Source organism: Charadrius vociferus, unplaced genomic scaffold (genome assembly GCF_000708025.1).
Source record: "Charadrius vociferus isolate BGI_N301 unplaced genomic scaffold, ASM70802v2 scaffold478, whole genome shotgun sequence".
NCBI lineage: Eukaryota > Metazoa > Chordata > Aves > Charadriiformes > Charadriidae > Charadrius > Charadrius vociferus.
In genome coordinates this window covers 1,122,696-1,140,428 of record NW_009650063.1, presented here as the reverse complement: position 1 = coordinate 1,140,428, position 17,733 = coordinate 1,122,696, and the positions used below count along the sequence as shown (strand labels likewise).

Here is a 17,733-nt window from a genome sequence, read left to right as displayed (position 1 = left end):
AGTCTTTTTTCAGTGGCGCCCAGTGATAGGACGAGGGGTAATGGGCATAAACTTGAACATAGGAAGTTCCATCTTAACATGAGAAGGAACTTCTTTACTTTGAGGGTGGTAGAGCACTGGCACAGGCTGCCCAGAGAGGTGGTGGAGTCTCCCCCTCTGGAGACATTCAAAACCCGCCTGGACGCTGTCCTGTGCAACTGCTGTAGGTGACCCTGCTCTGGCAGGTGGGGTGGACTAGATGATCTCCAGAGGTCCCTTCCAACCCTGACCATTCTGTGATTACCAGCTCTATAGATTACAGGTTACGGATACCCTAGAAAAGGAAGTTTATTTTTGATCTTTAGTTTATACAGGTTACTCACACAAGTATGACTTTTTTTTAAAAAAACACTTTAATTCTTCTCCAGTTCAGTTAGAGGTGGTTGACTTAATCATTTGGGAACATTATAGTTGATCACTTCTCTGTGATTATCATTGCCTTATATAAAAAAAAAAACTATAGTCAGTATCTACATGCTTAAATAACTATTCTATATACCCTCCAGAATGAAACACAGCAGATTGTTTTGTAACAATCTTTACGTAATTTGGATAGATTAGTGGCTGAATTCAGAACCTAGCCTTCATCTTAATTCCTGTACACTGGAAATTAGTTGTATTGGCAAAAAAATGTAGTCCTAGCTTAGCGCCTGTGGAGGTCTTTGACAGGCAGTAACACAGCTGCTCTGATAGTTTAGTTAGTGTAAACTCCTGAGGTTTTTGCATCTGGAAAAGTATTGGGCCTTTGTACCTTTGAACATTGCTACGAACCTGCTGCCAGAAACTAGAATCTAAAAAAACATACCTTGAATAAACCATTCTCTTCCTCGTTGTGTACAGTATTGCCTGGAAGCAACATAACCTGGGAAAAACCCATGTTTGAACAGATGAATCTTTTGCAGCTTCAGAAATCCTTGTAGTCCACTGTCGGAGCTCAAGAGTGGCACTGCAGCTGCACCCGAGTCCACGGAGAGGGCTGAGCAACACGGCTCTCCCCGGTCCTCGTCCCCAGCTTGCACCACAACCATATCCAGCCTCCCTCGCTTTGTGGTCTATACTGGAGGAAAGCATCCGTTGGCTACACTGTGGCAAACTGCCGGCTGCTCTCTTTTCACAAGAGATGGCCTAGCTTTAAGAAAGCAGCGACTCTCGTATGATGTTACAGCAAATACAAAGATTTTTGAGGCCCAAAGGACAGACCCAGAGTCTGTCGGTGCCTTTGAAAATACTCCTGTAAAAATCCTTAAAGAACATGGGTGATGATAGCCACCTGTACATACCCAGGGGTGAGTGCCTGGGATAGCGGCTCCATGGGGAAAAGGCAGATTTCTCTCTCGAGAGGTATATTCGTATTGCAGGAGGTTGTATTTCTCCCCCCCGACTCCCAGTCAGTCCAGTGTAAGCATGCTTCGGGGCACTGGCTTTGGTTATTGAAATGGTAAATGGTAGCAGGATGATTCGTTTTGGCTGTCCTTTTCTGAAGAGGTTAAATAAATACTCTGCAGATAGATTCTTCTTTTTTTCCTGAAGGTTACCACCATACATGCTGGTGCATCTAACAGTCAGTCTGCACTGATGTACGTGGAACTAATGCTATAATTAAGAAACTACTGCCGAGCTGTGGTGCGTATTTTTGAGAAGCAGGAAGTGTTTCTGAAGGAAGGTGTAGGCACACCTATACTCGTTACAACTAATACAAAAATACTGTTTGTTGGACAGGTGTACGTCCGCAGTAATTTACCTTCCCTGTAGTAAATTTGTTAAAAGCCTGCTCCAGGTAATTGAAACCCATAGTTTACAATCTGCCGTCATACAAAAGCCAGACAGTGATTTGGCAGTACTTAATAACCACAGTTACCTTCCTTGCATTCCTAAAGAGTCTACTTACTAGTCATTCATTAAGATCAATGGGTTGTCTTGGTTTAGGAATAGAATTTTAGAGTAGACGCTTACTCTAGGTGAAAAAAATTTTTTATACCGAGAATGACCTACACGTGTATCAACAGTGAGATTTTCTGACTGGTTATATCAATATAGATGTATTTGTGCACGGAGATGCTTTTATATCTCTGTTTGTTATGTATGTTTTGACAGTTGAATCGAAGTGACAGCGACAGCTCAACACTGGCCAAAAAGTCTCTCTTTGTGAGAAATGCCACAGAACGGCGGAGCCTAAGAGTTAAACGGGTATGTGCTGTTAGTTACCTGGACGTGGTTTAAAACAAAGCATGGGGAGAGTAGGAGCAGCAAACGCCTTAAACCATATGCTTTATTTCAAGCATTTCAGCAAAAGCGATGCAAGTACCACACGTCGTCCTGTAGTTTCAGGTTGAAACCTCAACACAGGGGTCTCAGTCCTGCATCTTCCCCCACCACTAAAGCTTACGTTGTTCTGGTTGTGGCTGAAGCCAGGAGCAGGACACCGGTGCCCAGCAGCGTGGCATCTGCTGTTGAACTTCAGCTTGTTACTGTTAAAGAACTCAAACGTCACAAAGCGAGCCGACGTGGCTTACACTGCACAAAAGTCAGTATCAGCAACATACATCTTGAGCAAATTTTGGTGGAAATTTTAAGGATTCCGATGTCCTTTTAAAGTGGGTTTAGTCTTCTCCAAGAGTGTTTGAGCAAAATGATCGAAGGACAACAGAGTAAGACTGTATTTCTCTTGCATGGAGTTCATTCTTATCTAAGTTGAGAGAGGTATATTTTAATGTTGATTGTAACTCAAAAACACTTCTGTGGAAGGGTTGTTATCAGGTAGCAGGATTATATTTGGCATAAGAAAGAAATACTGAATAGTCTGGGATGGCTTCTCCCGCCTGACTTAATTCATGCGAAAAGTCACTGTGAAAAGACAGTAAATAAATGTGAAATACACTGAAGAAATGCATGTTTACGGAGTTCAGAACATTATGTGTTTGCTTAGGCCTTGAAAAAGCAAATGTTGATAAAAATAAATAATGTAGTTGAAACCTCTGGGGAATTCTGTGCAGTTTTGGTCTGCTGGTCTTGTGTTGTCCTGGGGATCAGAATGGGGGTTGTTTTTAACCTGTAAATGTATCATTGAACACCTGCTTGGAGAAGCTTTTGCACTTATTTTTAGCTACTGACTGAAGAAAAATTCCGGGAAAGATGAATTTTTGGTCTTGGATCTCATCATAGCAGCTTTCTGCTAAAGAAAAACAGAAAGTATTTGCGCTTTTCTGACTGTTTTATGTCAAACCCTACACTAGCCTCTCCAGATACTAATTTTATTGTTCTGTCTCCCAAATGATTCAGCCTGTTTGCCAACCGATCATGCGAAGAGCTACACAGGAGTGCCCCATAAGGACTTCCCTTGACTTGGAGCTGGACCTCCAGGCGTCACGCACAAGACAGAATCGTCTGAATGATGAGCTTCGGGCCTTGCGGGATCTTAAACAAAAGCTTGAGGAAATGAAAGGCAGAGGAGAGACAGACCTTCCCCTGTGTGTGCTAGAGGACGAACGATTCCAGAAACTCTTGAAACAAGCTGAAAAACAGGTATGAGCAGCATACAGATATTGTCTGCGTGAATACACATACGCCCCCACCTTTTCTAAAATTTTGCTAAAGAATTCGGTCTGTCATGTTAAAGATTTTTGCAGAAGCTCACATTTGACTAATTATACCTCTGAATTACATAGTGTAAACAATATTTCTTCATTACTCAATTCTACAGCATTTAAACTTAGAATTTGAGGTAATGTTTTTCTAGTGCTCTCTAAATACTTCAGTAATTCAGAGCAGAATCTCTATTATTTGCAGTAATAGTTGTGGCCGATGTAGTAAAATAGTGTAGACATCTACTTAAAAGATAATGGAAAATTCTGACATCCCAGCCATACCTCTACGGACACGCATATGCTTTTTGTCCTTCAGCATCAGTTGATCTGCAGTCTGCACAGAACTTGCAGCCAAAAGATCTTTGTAACAGGTAGAGAGAGGCAATGCGCATTACTTACAGCAGTAGGGGCACGTGGGAAAGGCATTACTTCCACTGTGGCTTATTTCCTTATGCAGGACGTTCTAGTTTTTGGCAAAGGAAAGCCAAATTCTCTTCTCTATGTGATGATCTCTAAAACAATACAAGTATATATGCACTGTCTCTAAACTGCCATATGGTAAGACGGGATGCCCTCGTGTGGATAAAAGACAAGAAACAGGATAGAAGGACAACAGTGAAAAGTTGGAACATGGAAAATTCTGACAAGATCCATGAAAAAGGTGGATGTTGTGAGGTTCTTCTTTTGTTTTGGGGAGGTTGGTTGTTTTTATAAATTTTGAGGGCGACCATACACTGGAATAGGGACACAGGTTGTTAGGGGGGGCGCGAAACCTAACCAAAAAAAAAAACCCCTCAAACCACCACAGCTGGAGATACTCAGAACCTAACTGGACAAGACCCTGAGTACCCGGCTCTAGCTTCATCGCCTCTGGAGGGTGGAGTAGATGTCCTCTGGAGCTCCCTTCCCATCTGTGTCAGTCAATGTACATCAGTTTTCCATGAGGGGAGGTTGCTAGTGACATCCAGGAGGGATTTGTACTCTTCAGCTATTTATGGTCAATAGAGATTAGTGTTTTGTTGACAACAAGTCGTTCAGAGTAGTAAAAATGGAAAGCAGTTGTAACAAGGTGCAGAGGACCTCCTAATACGTAAGCAATAGTTGTTGGGTTTGTTTTTTTAAAAGCCAAATGTATGTAAATAGCCTTGGGTAGAGGAGGGAAGGGATGATCCTAATATTTACATATACAGAGCTGAGCTCTGAATTAGATGTTAGGAATGAGATACTCCAGATAGAAGAAACAAAAACATCAGCAAAAGCATCGCAGCCATCAGCAGCTGTCAAAAAGCAAATAAGACAGGCATTACTGAGAAAAGAAGTTGGAACAAAATAAATCATTGTTTTATGATATAAATACACATTAGGCCTGTAACTTAAACATTGTTCAGTTCTGGTTCCCCTTCTCCAAGTGGATAATAAAACTACAGAGGGTGGACAGGAACGGTCAAAGGAGGAAACAGTTTCTGTGTTAGGAGTGGCTGAGTAGCTACAACTGAAGGCTATAAAAGCTTGAGTGAGGTGGAGGAGAGCAATTAGTCATTGTCTTTTACAATACAGGAAGTAGGGAATTGAAGAGGTGGGAGGTTAAATACAAGCACAAAACAACATTTAGAAACTGGAGAAACGTTTTCCCCACAACATCAAGCGCTGCAAGTCTGCATAGGTTCAAAAAGCAGTTCGATAAATTCATGGAAGAAAAATCCATAAGACATCATTAACCATGATGCTGTCGCCTACTTCAGGAAGTCCTTGACCATCCGATAGCTTAGGAAACAAAACTTTTTCCCCAGTATGTTCTCCCAGCTCTGTGTTCATGCCCTGTTCTGTCCTCTGCCTTCCTGTCTCTTTCCTTGGCATCTGCTCTTGGCTATAGCGAGTGCAGTTCTAAAACAGCTATAAAATAGAAGCAGAGTTTCAGCTGAGCATCGACAAGTGTTCTGAAAAACCCTCGGGCAAAGTGGGATAAGAGCACAACATGGGAATGTCACACGGGGTAACTGTGGGGGTTTTTTTACCATGTGAATTCATTGTATGAATTTGATCTTTCTAAGTTTTAACCCATAAAAATAGTTGCTTATATAAAAGAAGCACAGCTGGATTTACTTAGAAGTTCATCTAATGCTGGATGCAGGATAGAAATGATAATTTTTAACTGTTTATTCAATTTAAAACTTTTCCCACTGTAAAGCTATTCCCACTAGAATAGCGTAGGCCTCTGCAACATTTAATATTATAAGTCCTTTGGATTTGTGCTTTCTTATTTCAGCTGGCTTTTTCAGGGCAGCAGATAGGTTGGTCATATTTTATATCTCTGGTGTCAGTGATCAGCACCGTGACACACACTGCGATGAGGAATAAGGGTAATAATAATACGTTCCTAAAATATATGCAGGCTGCAGCTCCGCATTTAAGTCCTCCTTTCCAAACTAAAAGCCAGAACAACAATCACAGCCACTCCACCTCTTTGAAGAGCGCTTACAAAGTTTCTAGAAATATTTTTCCCCTTAAAATCATTGCAGCCTTCCCCTGTGGAGCCAAACAGCCCTGAGAATGCTGTACTCTGCTGTCAGCGTTTCCTCTTGGGTTAGCAAAACACAACAGCCTAGAGAACATTGTCATAGATTATTTTTTAGATCCTGCAGGCATTATAATGGCGCAGACTAATGCAGCAGCTGGAAGTGCCAGGAGAAATTGAGAGAGTCTCAAGTGAAAAATGAAACTGCAGATGTGGGGGATGTTGAAAATCAGTGGCTGCTTGCTAGCACGCAGTTACTCTGCTTGAAGCCAAATACAGAGACTCCGTACCTTCCCTCCCCTTCCTTCCACACCTTCTGAAGTACAGCAAGTACAGCAAGCCCACTAATACCGGCAGATCAGAAAACAGGAGGTAATTTTGTGCACCAAAAGCATTTTCTCTTTTTTAGTTGCATTTCTGTGAGAAATCATGCACTATTTCAAAGTTTGGGTCTTAAATCTTCGTACAAGTAAGTTTGCAGACACTGTGTCCTCTGAAGTACTTCCTCTTTGTCTATGTCCAAAAAAGATTCCTGTGAATATCTGTAAAGATCTTTATTTCTTACCAGTACAACTTCTATGTAGAGGTAATCTGTAATTATGTCATTAATACTGCAAATATGTCCTTGTTTCAGTGTTTTGGTGTTTAGGATAGTTAACAGTTTTTCTTTAGATTCACTGTCATTCTTCTATACAAAAAACAACGAGACAGGAATTAGTGTTTCAGCTGTAATTTTGATAGTATTTCTTCTTTGTTATCTCATGCTTAAGCTAAGTGCAGATGCAGAGATTCCTATCTGGCACTTATTTTTGGCAGATAAGTGCCAGATTGTTGAATGTGTGGCCAATATATGTGTGCTTTTTCTATACAAATATGATGGAGGATTCACTGTCTTTGTAATTCACTCAAGAAACATGATGTAAATATAAACCTGGTCATGTACATACCTTCTCGCATGCATACCCTTAGAGACATTGGGCTGAAATCAAAGTTCCTCCGAGAGCGTCCTGAAAAAATAAAAGAATTAAAAAATGAAAAAGGAGTACATTGTAATGGAGAGTATTAAAACAGAGAAGTCATCTATGCTGTTAACCTGAAATGCAGTAGTCACAAGAATCTCGTGTACAGTTAGGGAAAAGATAAGATTAGAAAATTTCAGAATTTTCTATGTTTAGTGCTTTGGTGATAAATATTAACTAGGGGAGCTGATAAAACATATGGCCAGTGACATATGTAAGATTAATACACTGGCAGTTTGCAAAATTAGATTGCAAATTTATGTTCGCTAACTAATAAGGAAAACAATATTTATAGGTTAATTTAATTTTAAAATCATAGCTGTTTTGGAGTTGGGGACTGAAGAAGTTAACAGCAGTACAAGCTGACTGGATTTTGAGTGAGCTTTTGAAAGGGCGGTGGTCTTTCATGTTAAACACTTTCACATAAAACTCTGGAGCGTGTTTCAACAGACAGAGGGTACCGCCATCCTGCTGTAGACAGATTTCTATAAGTACCCACTATGAAACTGATAGTATGGACTAACGTTTTTGAATTATTTGTTTTGTTGTTTGGGACTCTACTGGGTTGAATTCAGAACTGGAGGCGTGAACTCCTGTGTTACAAACCAACGTTGAAGATCGCTGTGTCTGGCTTGGGTGTGTGCTTTAATTTGGGGTAACAGACCAGCAGTTTCAAGTCCGAGTGCCTGAAGTTAAGCATCAAAAATTAACTCCTAAAGAATTATAAACATTGTTTAAGAACGTGAACTACTTCTCCTTAATTTTGACGGCTGGCAAAATTGAAAATGCAGTAAATAACATTTGTCTGACGGTCCCTGCAGTCTAGAAGGCGGTGTTGCCCGTGCCACGCACCCCACACCTGACGGGGTGCGGTGGCCGTTTGTCTAAGAAATCCGGGTGACTGCTCACCTAAAAAGAGCTGCTGTTCAAATTACTGGGCACTCAGACACCCTTGACAAAGCGTTTTAAAAAACAAAACATGACTCTTAATAGCAGTCTGTTGCCAAAATGGTGAATGGTGCAGCTGTGATTGCCCTGTTGATGCGGCAGGGCTTGGTAAAGCCGTGTCACAGAGGCAGCAATACTGAGGTATGGAAATACTGTAACTTACTGGTGGGTATGCAGCTGCTCCCCAGTGTTCACATCAAGGAATACCCCCGATCTCTTATTACCACTGGTCTTCTCTTCACTGGCCTTGGCTTTTACACCTCTACAATGAAATGAAAGAAGTGAGTCTCACATGCAAAACAGGTATAGTGGCGTGAATAAAAGCACAAAAAGTTAATGAATATTAACTTTGCTACTTAGGTCAACAAAACTTGACAGTGTATTTTGAGAGCATACCTGCTCTATTATATTTTTGTCATTTTAGAATAGGTATAGGCAACTTTCCCAAGAGCTTGCATTAGAAATAAAGGTATTTTACATGGGAAGAGAATCGCCGTCTCCCAGTTCTAAAAAGATATTTGGATAGACAACATTTATTCATACAATTTTAGGTATTGTCTAACTATAGCCCTAAGAAATACCTCATCAAAATTTGTAACACCTAGTAGCTACCTGTGATAGCATGCGATTTGCTCTATTTATTTTTTTAGGAGAAGCTCTGTTATCTTATTTTGTCCCCATGGCTTTGGCTTGCGATGTCAGTCTTCTGCCTTGCTGATCCTTTATATAGAGTTTTTCATAGAATCATCTAGGATGGAAAAGACCTTTAAGATCATCGAGTCCAACCGTAAGCCTAACACCGCCAGGTGTTTTGCTTGACACGGAAGCATTTGTCATTTCTTTGAAATGAGGAGTAGTTCATTATTAGCAAAATACAGTTATTTTTCCTGTTTACAGGCTGAACAGTCAAAAGAAGAACAGAAACGAGGTTTAAGTGCTGAGAAATTGATGAGGAAGGCTTCTAAGGATGTATGCCGGTTACGGGAGCAGAGCCAGAAAGTGCCACTGCAGGTGCAGTCATTCAGGTATGGCCTCTTCTGCTTTTCACGCTCTTTTTAGTCTAGCGAAGCAACATGAATTATTTCTAAATATAAGCAGACACGCCCTGCAATATTAGTCAAAAATCCACGTGCCTTTGAATTGCAAGAAACACCATACATTTCTAACACAGCTCAAACTTGGGAGTTTTGAAGGAGCGTGCCTCAGTACGGTGCTGGTGTGGCAGGAGTGGCAGTATGTCAGCTGAGCGGTAGCGGTGGGGAGGAAACAGTGAAAAGTTGCAGACCACAACGTGGGATCTGCTGTGGGCGAGCACGTGCGTGACCATTGCCATGGCTCTCCTCACCCGCAGCAGATTGACGGTGGGCTGTAAGTAATGGGATGCGCTCCGGTGATGGCAGGTGCGTGCAGCACATCGCCCCTCAAGGAGAAGCAGAACAGCGCACATCTCATCAGGAAACTCATTAACCGCTACTCGTGCCTTGCTCGAGACTTATTATTCAAGAGGGATCTTGAATCCCTCCTCCTTTTGGTTGCGGGAACAGCAACCGATTACATGAAGCAATTAATCAAGTGTTCTTGCTTAGCGTAAGCGAGAACGAACCCTTTCTATCTCACACCTTAATTCTAACTGGTCTAAATTCCTAAAAAGCTGGACAGCAAGTGGCAGGCTAGCAGCCTGAAGGCCACACTTCTGTATAAAAATAAATATAAAACTGTTGACTGAAAAATACAATGCTTACTCTGCCACGTAGAAGCAGTATGGCAACCTAATGTAACCTGTTTTGTCACTAACACATGTTTTTAAAGTTTGATTTCTGAATTCTTGTGTAGGAAATTCAAGTTAGCTGCTAATACGCGTGAGGATTTTTTTTCCTTTTTTAACCCAGTCTATTGTGAGCAGTTTGAGAAGTCCAAAAGCAAGCAGGGGGGAGGCACACATTGCAAACCCCAACCGTAAGTGATGCAGAATCAAAGCAAGAGAGAAAGCAAAGGGATTCCTCAGCAAAGAAGCATTACAGCTGAGCTGTTTCTCTTCAGTGTGAAATTCAGAGCATCTTCAAACAGTTTTCACTTTCTGTGCAAGTCTTGAGAAGGAGTTTTGGTTGGTGCTGATCATTTAACATTCATCACAGATTTACAGGAACGTGTAAGAGTGCTCAAGACATCGTCCCCCTGCAAGAAGGGCATCGTAAGACTCTGCTCTCCTTTATCTTCTAATCACCACACAATTAGCTGAGGAATCCAGTTTACATAGTTGATCTTGCTCTGAGCTACCGTTTCTGATGGGAACTCAAGCTTTGCCACTGCAAAACATGGTTTAGTCTACTGGACAAATAGTTACCTCCTCAGGCTGCACTGTACTCGCCCTGCCTAGCTGCACTCCTTACAGCGCTGTGGCCTCAAAGACTAATCACACAAAGGCATTTTTGAAGCTCTCAAGAAGAATGACGCTTCTGAGCTTTAATTTTTAAACCCCCAATACTTATCATCTGCTTTCTAGGCTGCTGGCAGACAAGCTTGTGTAAACTTGTTATGCTTCAGTAATCTCTCACTTCAGAGGAGACAGAAATGGTAACAGCAGAGGGGAAGCAGCTAGAGAACGGGTTGACAATTCTGCTTCTCTAAGTCTTGCCCAGACCCAATTTATTTTTTTTTTTTTCCCCTCCCCGTTCCCAAGTCAGGATAAAATATTTTATTTTGCCTCTTCCTGCAATATCATCCTAGGAAATTCAGTGACTAGATCAGTATTTCAGGCTCATCATTTGAGTTAATGAAATCCTTTTTTTTCTTTTTATTATTTTTCAGAATTGAAGCTGCTTTTTACATAAATCTGCCTAAGATGGGAATTATGTCAGAACACTGGCAACCACATTTGTTGTAAATAAATTCACTGTGTATTTTCCTCACTGTATATTTTCCAAACTTGTGTTTTAAAGAACTGTGCTGTAACGGTAGCAACTGTACAGCAGATGACATTGGAGTCATGCCATAAATAGTAAAATAATAACTTGTGTTCTTTTCTAATTTCAGGGAGAAGATAGCGTACTTCACAAGAGCAAAGATCAGCATCCCAGCCCTTCCAGCTGATGATGTATAATTATGCGTTTTCACTGAAGTGTTTTCCACTTGCTCATCTCTTTTCAGATGAACTTTGTAGTTCCAGTGACCTGCTTTGAAAGATCTTCTATTTTACATTCACTATTGATATGTTTATTTGTAAAATACAGTGAATTGAATTGTTGTATGCTTAAAAAAATGGCAAAAACAACCAACAACCGGAAAACCAAAGTAGATTAATTTTGGTATACTGATGCTGATTTTGTACAGTTTGTATGTATTGCATGTGTTTTTATTTTGTAAAGAAGGAACAAAGGCAGTACTAAGCATGGATCCTGTTGAACCGCACTGTGTTGAGAAATATTACGTTCAACAGAAGATTGTTTATCTTTTCACTATTTTCATGTGAGCAGACTGTGAAGATGGCTGTTTTGCCATGCAATATTTTTGTACAAGAGTGTGACTTTTATAGTTTAAAGTTAACCACAAGCGTAAGCTCCTTTCCAAAACATCAAGGCTGCCTCACAACAGCTGCTAATTAAATTCATCACCCACATTGGAATTTTGTTTCTGAAAACAAATTTCTTCTGGTTTGGTTTGGTTTTGGTTTTTTTTAATACTTTGTAGGAAGAGATGGAGTTCAGAGTTTAGTTTTGTGAATGTACAGTACTTTAATCTGCACTAAAAGGTTTCTTGCATCTGCGGGAGAGTGAGAAAGGCAAGGCAGACAAGTAACCCTAAAAACTTACTATGAGACTACCAAAAGGGGCAGCTGCTTTCTGAACTGGAAGCTGAATCAAATTCATAATACCAACGTGGAAATCAGGATAGTTATATCCCCTGTACACTGAAAAATGAGAGTTTCTCTATGTTAATCTTTTGTCCTAGAGGCTGTCTTACTGCCGACTAGGACTAGGTACAAGTGTTTGTTAGGTTTCCAAATATGAAGAGGTTTTCGTTAAAGTGTTTGTACCAGGAGAAAAATCTATCCCATACTAACTGAGATATCGGAAGTCTTGTTGGTAAGGTAAACCATTTCTGAAAAAGAAAAGTTCGTGACTAGGAAGTCTTCACATATTGTAGTACAATAAATAACATTTTTAAAAATACACCATTGACCCTCTATGCAGTTGAGGGTGCAAAGATTTACTATATAATGTGAAGAGCATGGTTCAAATCTGCCTTACGTGAAGCAGTCTGCTAGGAAGCAGCATCAACCTGGATTCATTCATCAGCAGTCCAGAACAGGAGACGGTAGGGGTCTGTCTTGGTAAAGCAGTTGGGGTCTTACCTCCTGTGGGTACTGTGTGAGCAGGTGGACATTGCAGCCAACACCATTATTTCATTTTCTACTTCATACGTTGCACTCAGATGTATTTCATTGACTGGCTAACATTTTCTTCCCCAAACAAGCCACAAAACGCATGGACTGCCTCTTTCTGAAAAGGCTGTAATTACTTGGTGAGAAAATGGAAGCAAATATAACCACAATCTGGTAGCAGCTGTCTCAAATTCAAAGTGACAATTCTGTGACAAGAGGTCTGTGTAACACCCAAGGGTTTTCTTATGCACAAATACATCAGTTCACTTAAATGTATAACCAAACATGTTATTTTGGGCAAGATGACTGACTGAACACCCTTTATGAACGCCCCGTTTACTTTTTGTTTCTTGTGTTTGAGATTACATGAATGTTCGAAAGGTCAATTTGAAAAAAAAAAAAAACAAACACACACAACAAAAACCCACAAATCTGGAATTATTTAATGTAGAGGTGAAATGAAGGTTGACAGTTTCAACTTCTCAATTTGATTATAAGTTGTTTGTAGAATGATGTTTAGAGGTGTACTTTATGACTTTTCTTTTATTTATTTACAGTCTTATTTATGTTCTGTTTAATATAGTTCAGTTCTGGCCATAAAATATTTGACATTAAGGATGCCATCGTGAAAAATATTTAGAGCTGTCTCAGTTCTTGCCAGATTAGCTGTTTCTCCTCACGTGTCAAATAGTTTTCAAAAAAAGTATTATCGTCTGATTTGTAAGCGTGAGGTGAGGTCAAGATTAAAGGATTGCTGGCTTTAGCTTGCAAATCTCATTTAAAAATTGACTGTATCAATTTGGAGAATGAGGAGCATGAATATGTTTAACATATTTATAAGCAGCTTTTAACAATTCTGGGTTTGGAGTTTGGATCTTTTTTGATTAATTCAGATTGTTCACACTTGAAACACTCAATAGAATAAGCTAAAATAATACATACAAATAAGCCCCCATCAGTTTAAAATTATAAATATTGCTCTTGAAGTGGAATTTACCCTGCACAGCAGGGTCTAACAAATGTAATTAGTTCTATTTCCAGGTACCAATGTCACTGCAGTTCCATATGTCCAAATCTAAATATTCCTGGTACAAGAATATTTAGCCAAATGAGCAAAGTTTAGCAGAAATTGTAATAGAACACAAATCAAATAATGTTAAGATTTTTGTTTGTTTGTTTTACTATTGCTATGTTTATACTGTATTAAATATCAAATGCTCAGGACTGAACTAAATATTTAATCAGGTTATATTCTGAATGTGTTTCCGTTCTAATTTTGTCTGTAAGAGTATGCAAATACATCACATAGATTAACTTGTCTCTGCACTTTCCATGTGTTTCAGTGATTGGAAAATACATTTTTTAACAAAGCTCTTCTCCAGACCAGTGTTTTATTTAATTCTTTTATTGCTGTTCTACGTCTTCATATGCTCTTTGCAGAAACAGATGGCTGCTACAGCTTTGTCAATGTAAAATCATTGCAATCTATAGAAAGTTCACATCAATCACTGACAAGTCTTGGGATAAGTGATATAGAAAGTGATTCATATACTGAAGTTAGTTCTTTACATTCACTAAGTAAAAACTGCAATAGCAATGAATGTGGTCAACCCTGCACTGGACAACATCACATTATTACTGAGAAATACTGGCTTTCCTTAGAGAGATTGCGCAGGGATATATTCAGTCCTATATTCACACACACACACGTGTACGACAGAGAATCGTGTACTACATGGTACTATGTCTGAGGACATTTAGTTTACACTCATGTAAATGATGTCGGTCCAGGGACCTTCATTCACAGTTGTGCTGTATTAGGTTTTCGTAATGCATGTTGAACTGGCACTACAAACTGTTTCAGGACTTAAACTAATGTTATTTTTATTAAAAGGGCATTGTTTAAAGCAGCCCCGGGAGGAAATTCTGCCATCTAAAAGATGGTCCACTCTCCATACATGCCTAGAGATTAGAAATTTTATACTCGCTTATCCTTAAAATAATAAATATGGAACCACAAAATCAAAATCTGCAATTGATCAGATTTTGGAGAAATAGTGGTGACTTAGCTCTCCACAGCTCATCAATTAATGTAATAATTAAAATTGAAGGTAAGTAGGGATTAAAGGAACTACTTAGTAAGAAACGATCCCCCTCTTCCCCCCCCGCCCCCAATCTTGTAAACAGTAACCCCTCTGTTCAGCAGACCTTTCTTACTGTAATGTAAGAGTAAGAAATCTGAAAACCTGATATCTACCCTTTTTAAAGTCTTCTATTTCCAGTTTCCAGCTGTTGATAGGTGTCTTGCACATCTGCCATTGCATAGTGCTCTGGTAATTGATGGTCAGAAGATAAGCAGATTGTGGAGAGGAGTAGAGATCCTCCAAGGATTATAAAAAATCCACCAAACCAACCACTGAACAGTGCATCCCCTATTTCCCATCTGGGCACAATCTCTGGGATGTCTTCATCCCAAAATTCCTGGATTATCGTATGGGCAACCCAAGAAACAGGGACTAAGGCCAGAACTGCAGACATCCACAGGAGTATACCTCCAAGAAGTAACAGCTGTTTCTTTAGCTTCTGCTCTGTTTCCTCCATCTTTAGGCAGTCCAAACCAAGACTAGTGATCACAAGGCTCAGAAATCCTAGTCCATTTGATGTAGATACTAAAATCCTGGAAATCCTGAATTCTAGAGGCAAATCTAGGAAAGAATCAAAGTCTTTACACTGCGTTCCTCCTACATCTTGGACTATACAGGTTTGCCAGAGTCCCATGGTCCAAAGCTCCAGTACATTTAAGTCTAAGTTGAGATTTTTCCAGTCTGGCAAATAGTTACAGGTACCGGTTAAAATCCATCCTAGTACAGACAACAGAAATCCAGCTAACTGTAGCCTGTGTCGGTGGACCAAGTTCATTTTTAGCAGTCACAGAAGCACCAAACTGCTCAGTTTTGCAGACCCTGTGCTGCACTATTCTTTGTCATACTGAACATAAGCAAAAGTTAAAACAACGCTTTATAAAGCATGAAATACTCCTCCCCCTCCTGCTCTGCGGTGCCCGGTTCCACGTGCGGCGTTTGGGGAACGAGGAGGCAGCGTGGCAAACCGGTAGCTGAAAGGTGTGGCCACAGCTGGGCTCACCTTTCATTGGTTTGGGGGTTTTTGTTTTGTTTTTTAAGAAAAGCACGCACTTTGCTTTCCATCACTCCGCTAAAGCATTACAGCAGTCTTGCTAGTTTTGGCATCTCACAGTTCGTTTTAAAATTAAGTTTTAATGCCACAGTGATACAGTTCTACTTACACTAAATGAAGCTGTCTGCTTTATTGCTGGTTAAATATCATTTGCTTAAAGTCAAAGGTTACAGCAACGTGTTGTTCTGAACACACAAGTGAATGGAGCTCAAGAAGCCTGTGTTGGGACACATAATGCCTCAAGACCTATACTGGAAGAAGACAGCGAAAATATTTTTAAAGCAGTGTTTCTTAGCCTATTTTTTTTTATGCATAAAGCAGACAGGTGTCAGAAACACTTTGAATAACTTCTACGGGCAGCTTAGAGTTCCAGACTGGGGAAACACAACTCCTTGGGTACGAAGCACCCGCCCCGCAACACCCCGTGCACAAAAAGACATCTGCAAAGCTCGCTACCTTTTCAGAAACCGACAACCTTAGCACAACAATTTCCAAGTACGCAGAAGAACAATTTGCTGCAACGCATGTATTTAGCCAGTTTAGGATGTGAAAACGCTCCAGTTTGTACGTCACTCCGTTAGGCAAGTGGAAAATTGCAACAGGGAGTCAAGCTTTGAGGCTCATTTAATTGGTTACACGGGAAAAGGAAGCATATTTTGGTTAAAAGCCAAGCTGTAAGGGAACATGCATATTCATTTTCTGGATTTTACAGTGCAGTTGAGAAAGCAAAAGCACCTTTTTTTTTTGTTTGTTTGGTTTTGTTTTGCGCAGTCTATGAAAACTTCGGCATCCTGCTGTGAAACAAAGTTTTAAACAGTTCTGCAGGTGAGAAAACACACCACCTTCCGACCCCAGTTATGGAGAAAACAGATAAAAGTTTAGGAAATCAGCTAGGTAACAAAGAGTTCTTTCAATTACTACTGGAACAAGCTTCTGGCTTGCACTAGAGTTTGAAAAAGATAGGGCAGTCTTTCGGTACTGCTTAAAACCTTCTATCTTTAAGGCCTAATTTCGGTTTCCAAGTGTTGACACCGATCTTGCTGTTCTGCTACTGCGTAACGGACCGAGGATGGATGGACTTCAGTTGAACAGATTGTGCAATTAAGTAGGGATCCTCCTAATATAAGGCAAAATCCAGCAAGCCAGCCAACAAATAATGCTTCCCCAAAATCCCACCTGGGAACAATATCTGGTATATTCTCATCCCAAAATTCCTGGACTGTGGAATGGGCAACCCAAGAAACTGGGACAATAGCTGTAATCCCCGATATCCAGAAGAGCATTCCTCCAAACAGTAACAGCCGTTTCTTCTGTTCCTGTTGTCTTTCACCAATTTTCGAACAGTCCAACCCAAATCCCGAGAGCAAGAGGCCCAGAAGCCCCGATCCATTGGAAAAAACCATCAAAATCCTAGAAATCCTGAGCTCTGGAGGCAAAGCTAGGAAAGAATCAAAGTCCTTGCACTGCATTCCCCCTTCTTCCTGGACAACGCAAGCTTGCCAGAGTCCCATGGTCCAGATCTCCAGTTCATTCAGTTCCAAGTTAAGGTTCTTCCACTGGGGTAAATAGGTAGTGAGACAGGAGAGGACCCATCCCAACAGAGAGAAGACTATGCCACTTAATTGCATCGTTGGTCGATAGACCAAGGCCATTCTAAGAGCGGAGTGGTCTCCCCAGCAGTTCTGTAACAAGTGCTACCTGGCGTGATGGTGGAAGCTATGGTGATTTTACTTCTCTGCTGCCCCAAATATAAGCCCTTGCTGTTAACCCTTTGTAAGCTCTGAAACACTTTTTTGTTCTTTACGAATATAAAGTTTCACGTAAAGGACGAAGGACTTCACTAAACCACGAGTTAGGCTTTCCGATAAGGATTTGATCTGTTACCTTCCAATTTGCTTGGTAAAATTATATCCCAATGCCTGATGATTACAAGCCTGAGGATGAACAAAGAGGGCTCTATGACCCCTCACCCTAAAACACAACAGAAATCTTTGTGCTTCAATACGGATTAATTAGATTTTAAGTGGTGATAAAAAGTCAGCTCTGTGTGCA

General features: G+C 40.4%; 3 protein-coding genes across 3 annotated transcripts in view; 1 reads left to right on the top strand and 2 right to left on the bottom strand.

Annotated features, from left to right (window-relative positions):
• The window catches only part of WWC2 (WW and C2 domain containing 2), a 69,103-nt gene extending 57,737 nt beyond the window's left edge, over positions 1-11,366 (top strand). Inside the window, exons 19-22 of the mRNA XM_009891786.1 lie at positions 2,134-2,226; positions 3,319-3,561; positions 9,003-9,130; positions 11,139-11,366. Of these exons, the coding sequence (XP_009890088.1) occupies positions 2,134-2,226; positions 3,319-3,561; positions 9,003-9,130; positions 11,139-11,205 (531 nt within the window). The 3' untranslated portion in view covers positions 11,206-11,366. The remainder of the gene's footprint in view (positions 1-2,133; positions 2,227-3,318; positions 3,562-9,002; positions 9,131-11,138) is intronic.
• A 3,382-nt stretch (positions 11,367-14,748) lies between these two features.
• On the bottom strand, positions 14,749-15,405 carry LOC104292402 (claudin-22-like). Its single transcript, XM_009891785.1, has one exon. It carries the CDS (start codon positions 15,403-15,405, stop codon positions 14,749-14,751), a length of 657 nt encoding a protein of 218 aa, XP_009890087.1.
• A 1,274-nt stretch (positions 15,406-16,679) lies between these two features.
• On the bottom strand, positions 16,680-17,333 carry LOC104292401 (claudin-22-like). The gene has a single exon (XM_009891783.1). The coding sequence runs from the start codon at positions 17,331-17,333 to the stop codon at positions 16,680-16,682; it is 654 nt and encodes a 217-aa protein (XP_009890085.1).
• Between the last annotated feature and the right edge of the window lie 400 nt (positions 17,334-17,733).

Excerpts from the sequence above, each read along its gene's own strand:
- LOC104292402 (XM_009891785.1), bottom strand. The coding sequence starts at position 15,405 with ATGAACTTGGTCCACCGACACAGGCTACAGTTAGCTGGATTTCTGTTG.
- LOC104292401 (XM_009891783.1), bottom strand. The coding sequence starts at position 17,333 with ATGGCCTTGGTCTATCGACCAACGATGCAATTAAGTGGCATAGTCTTC.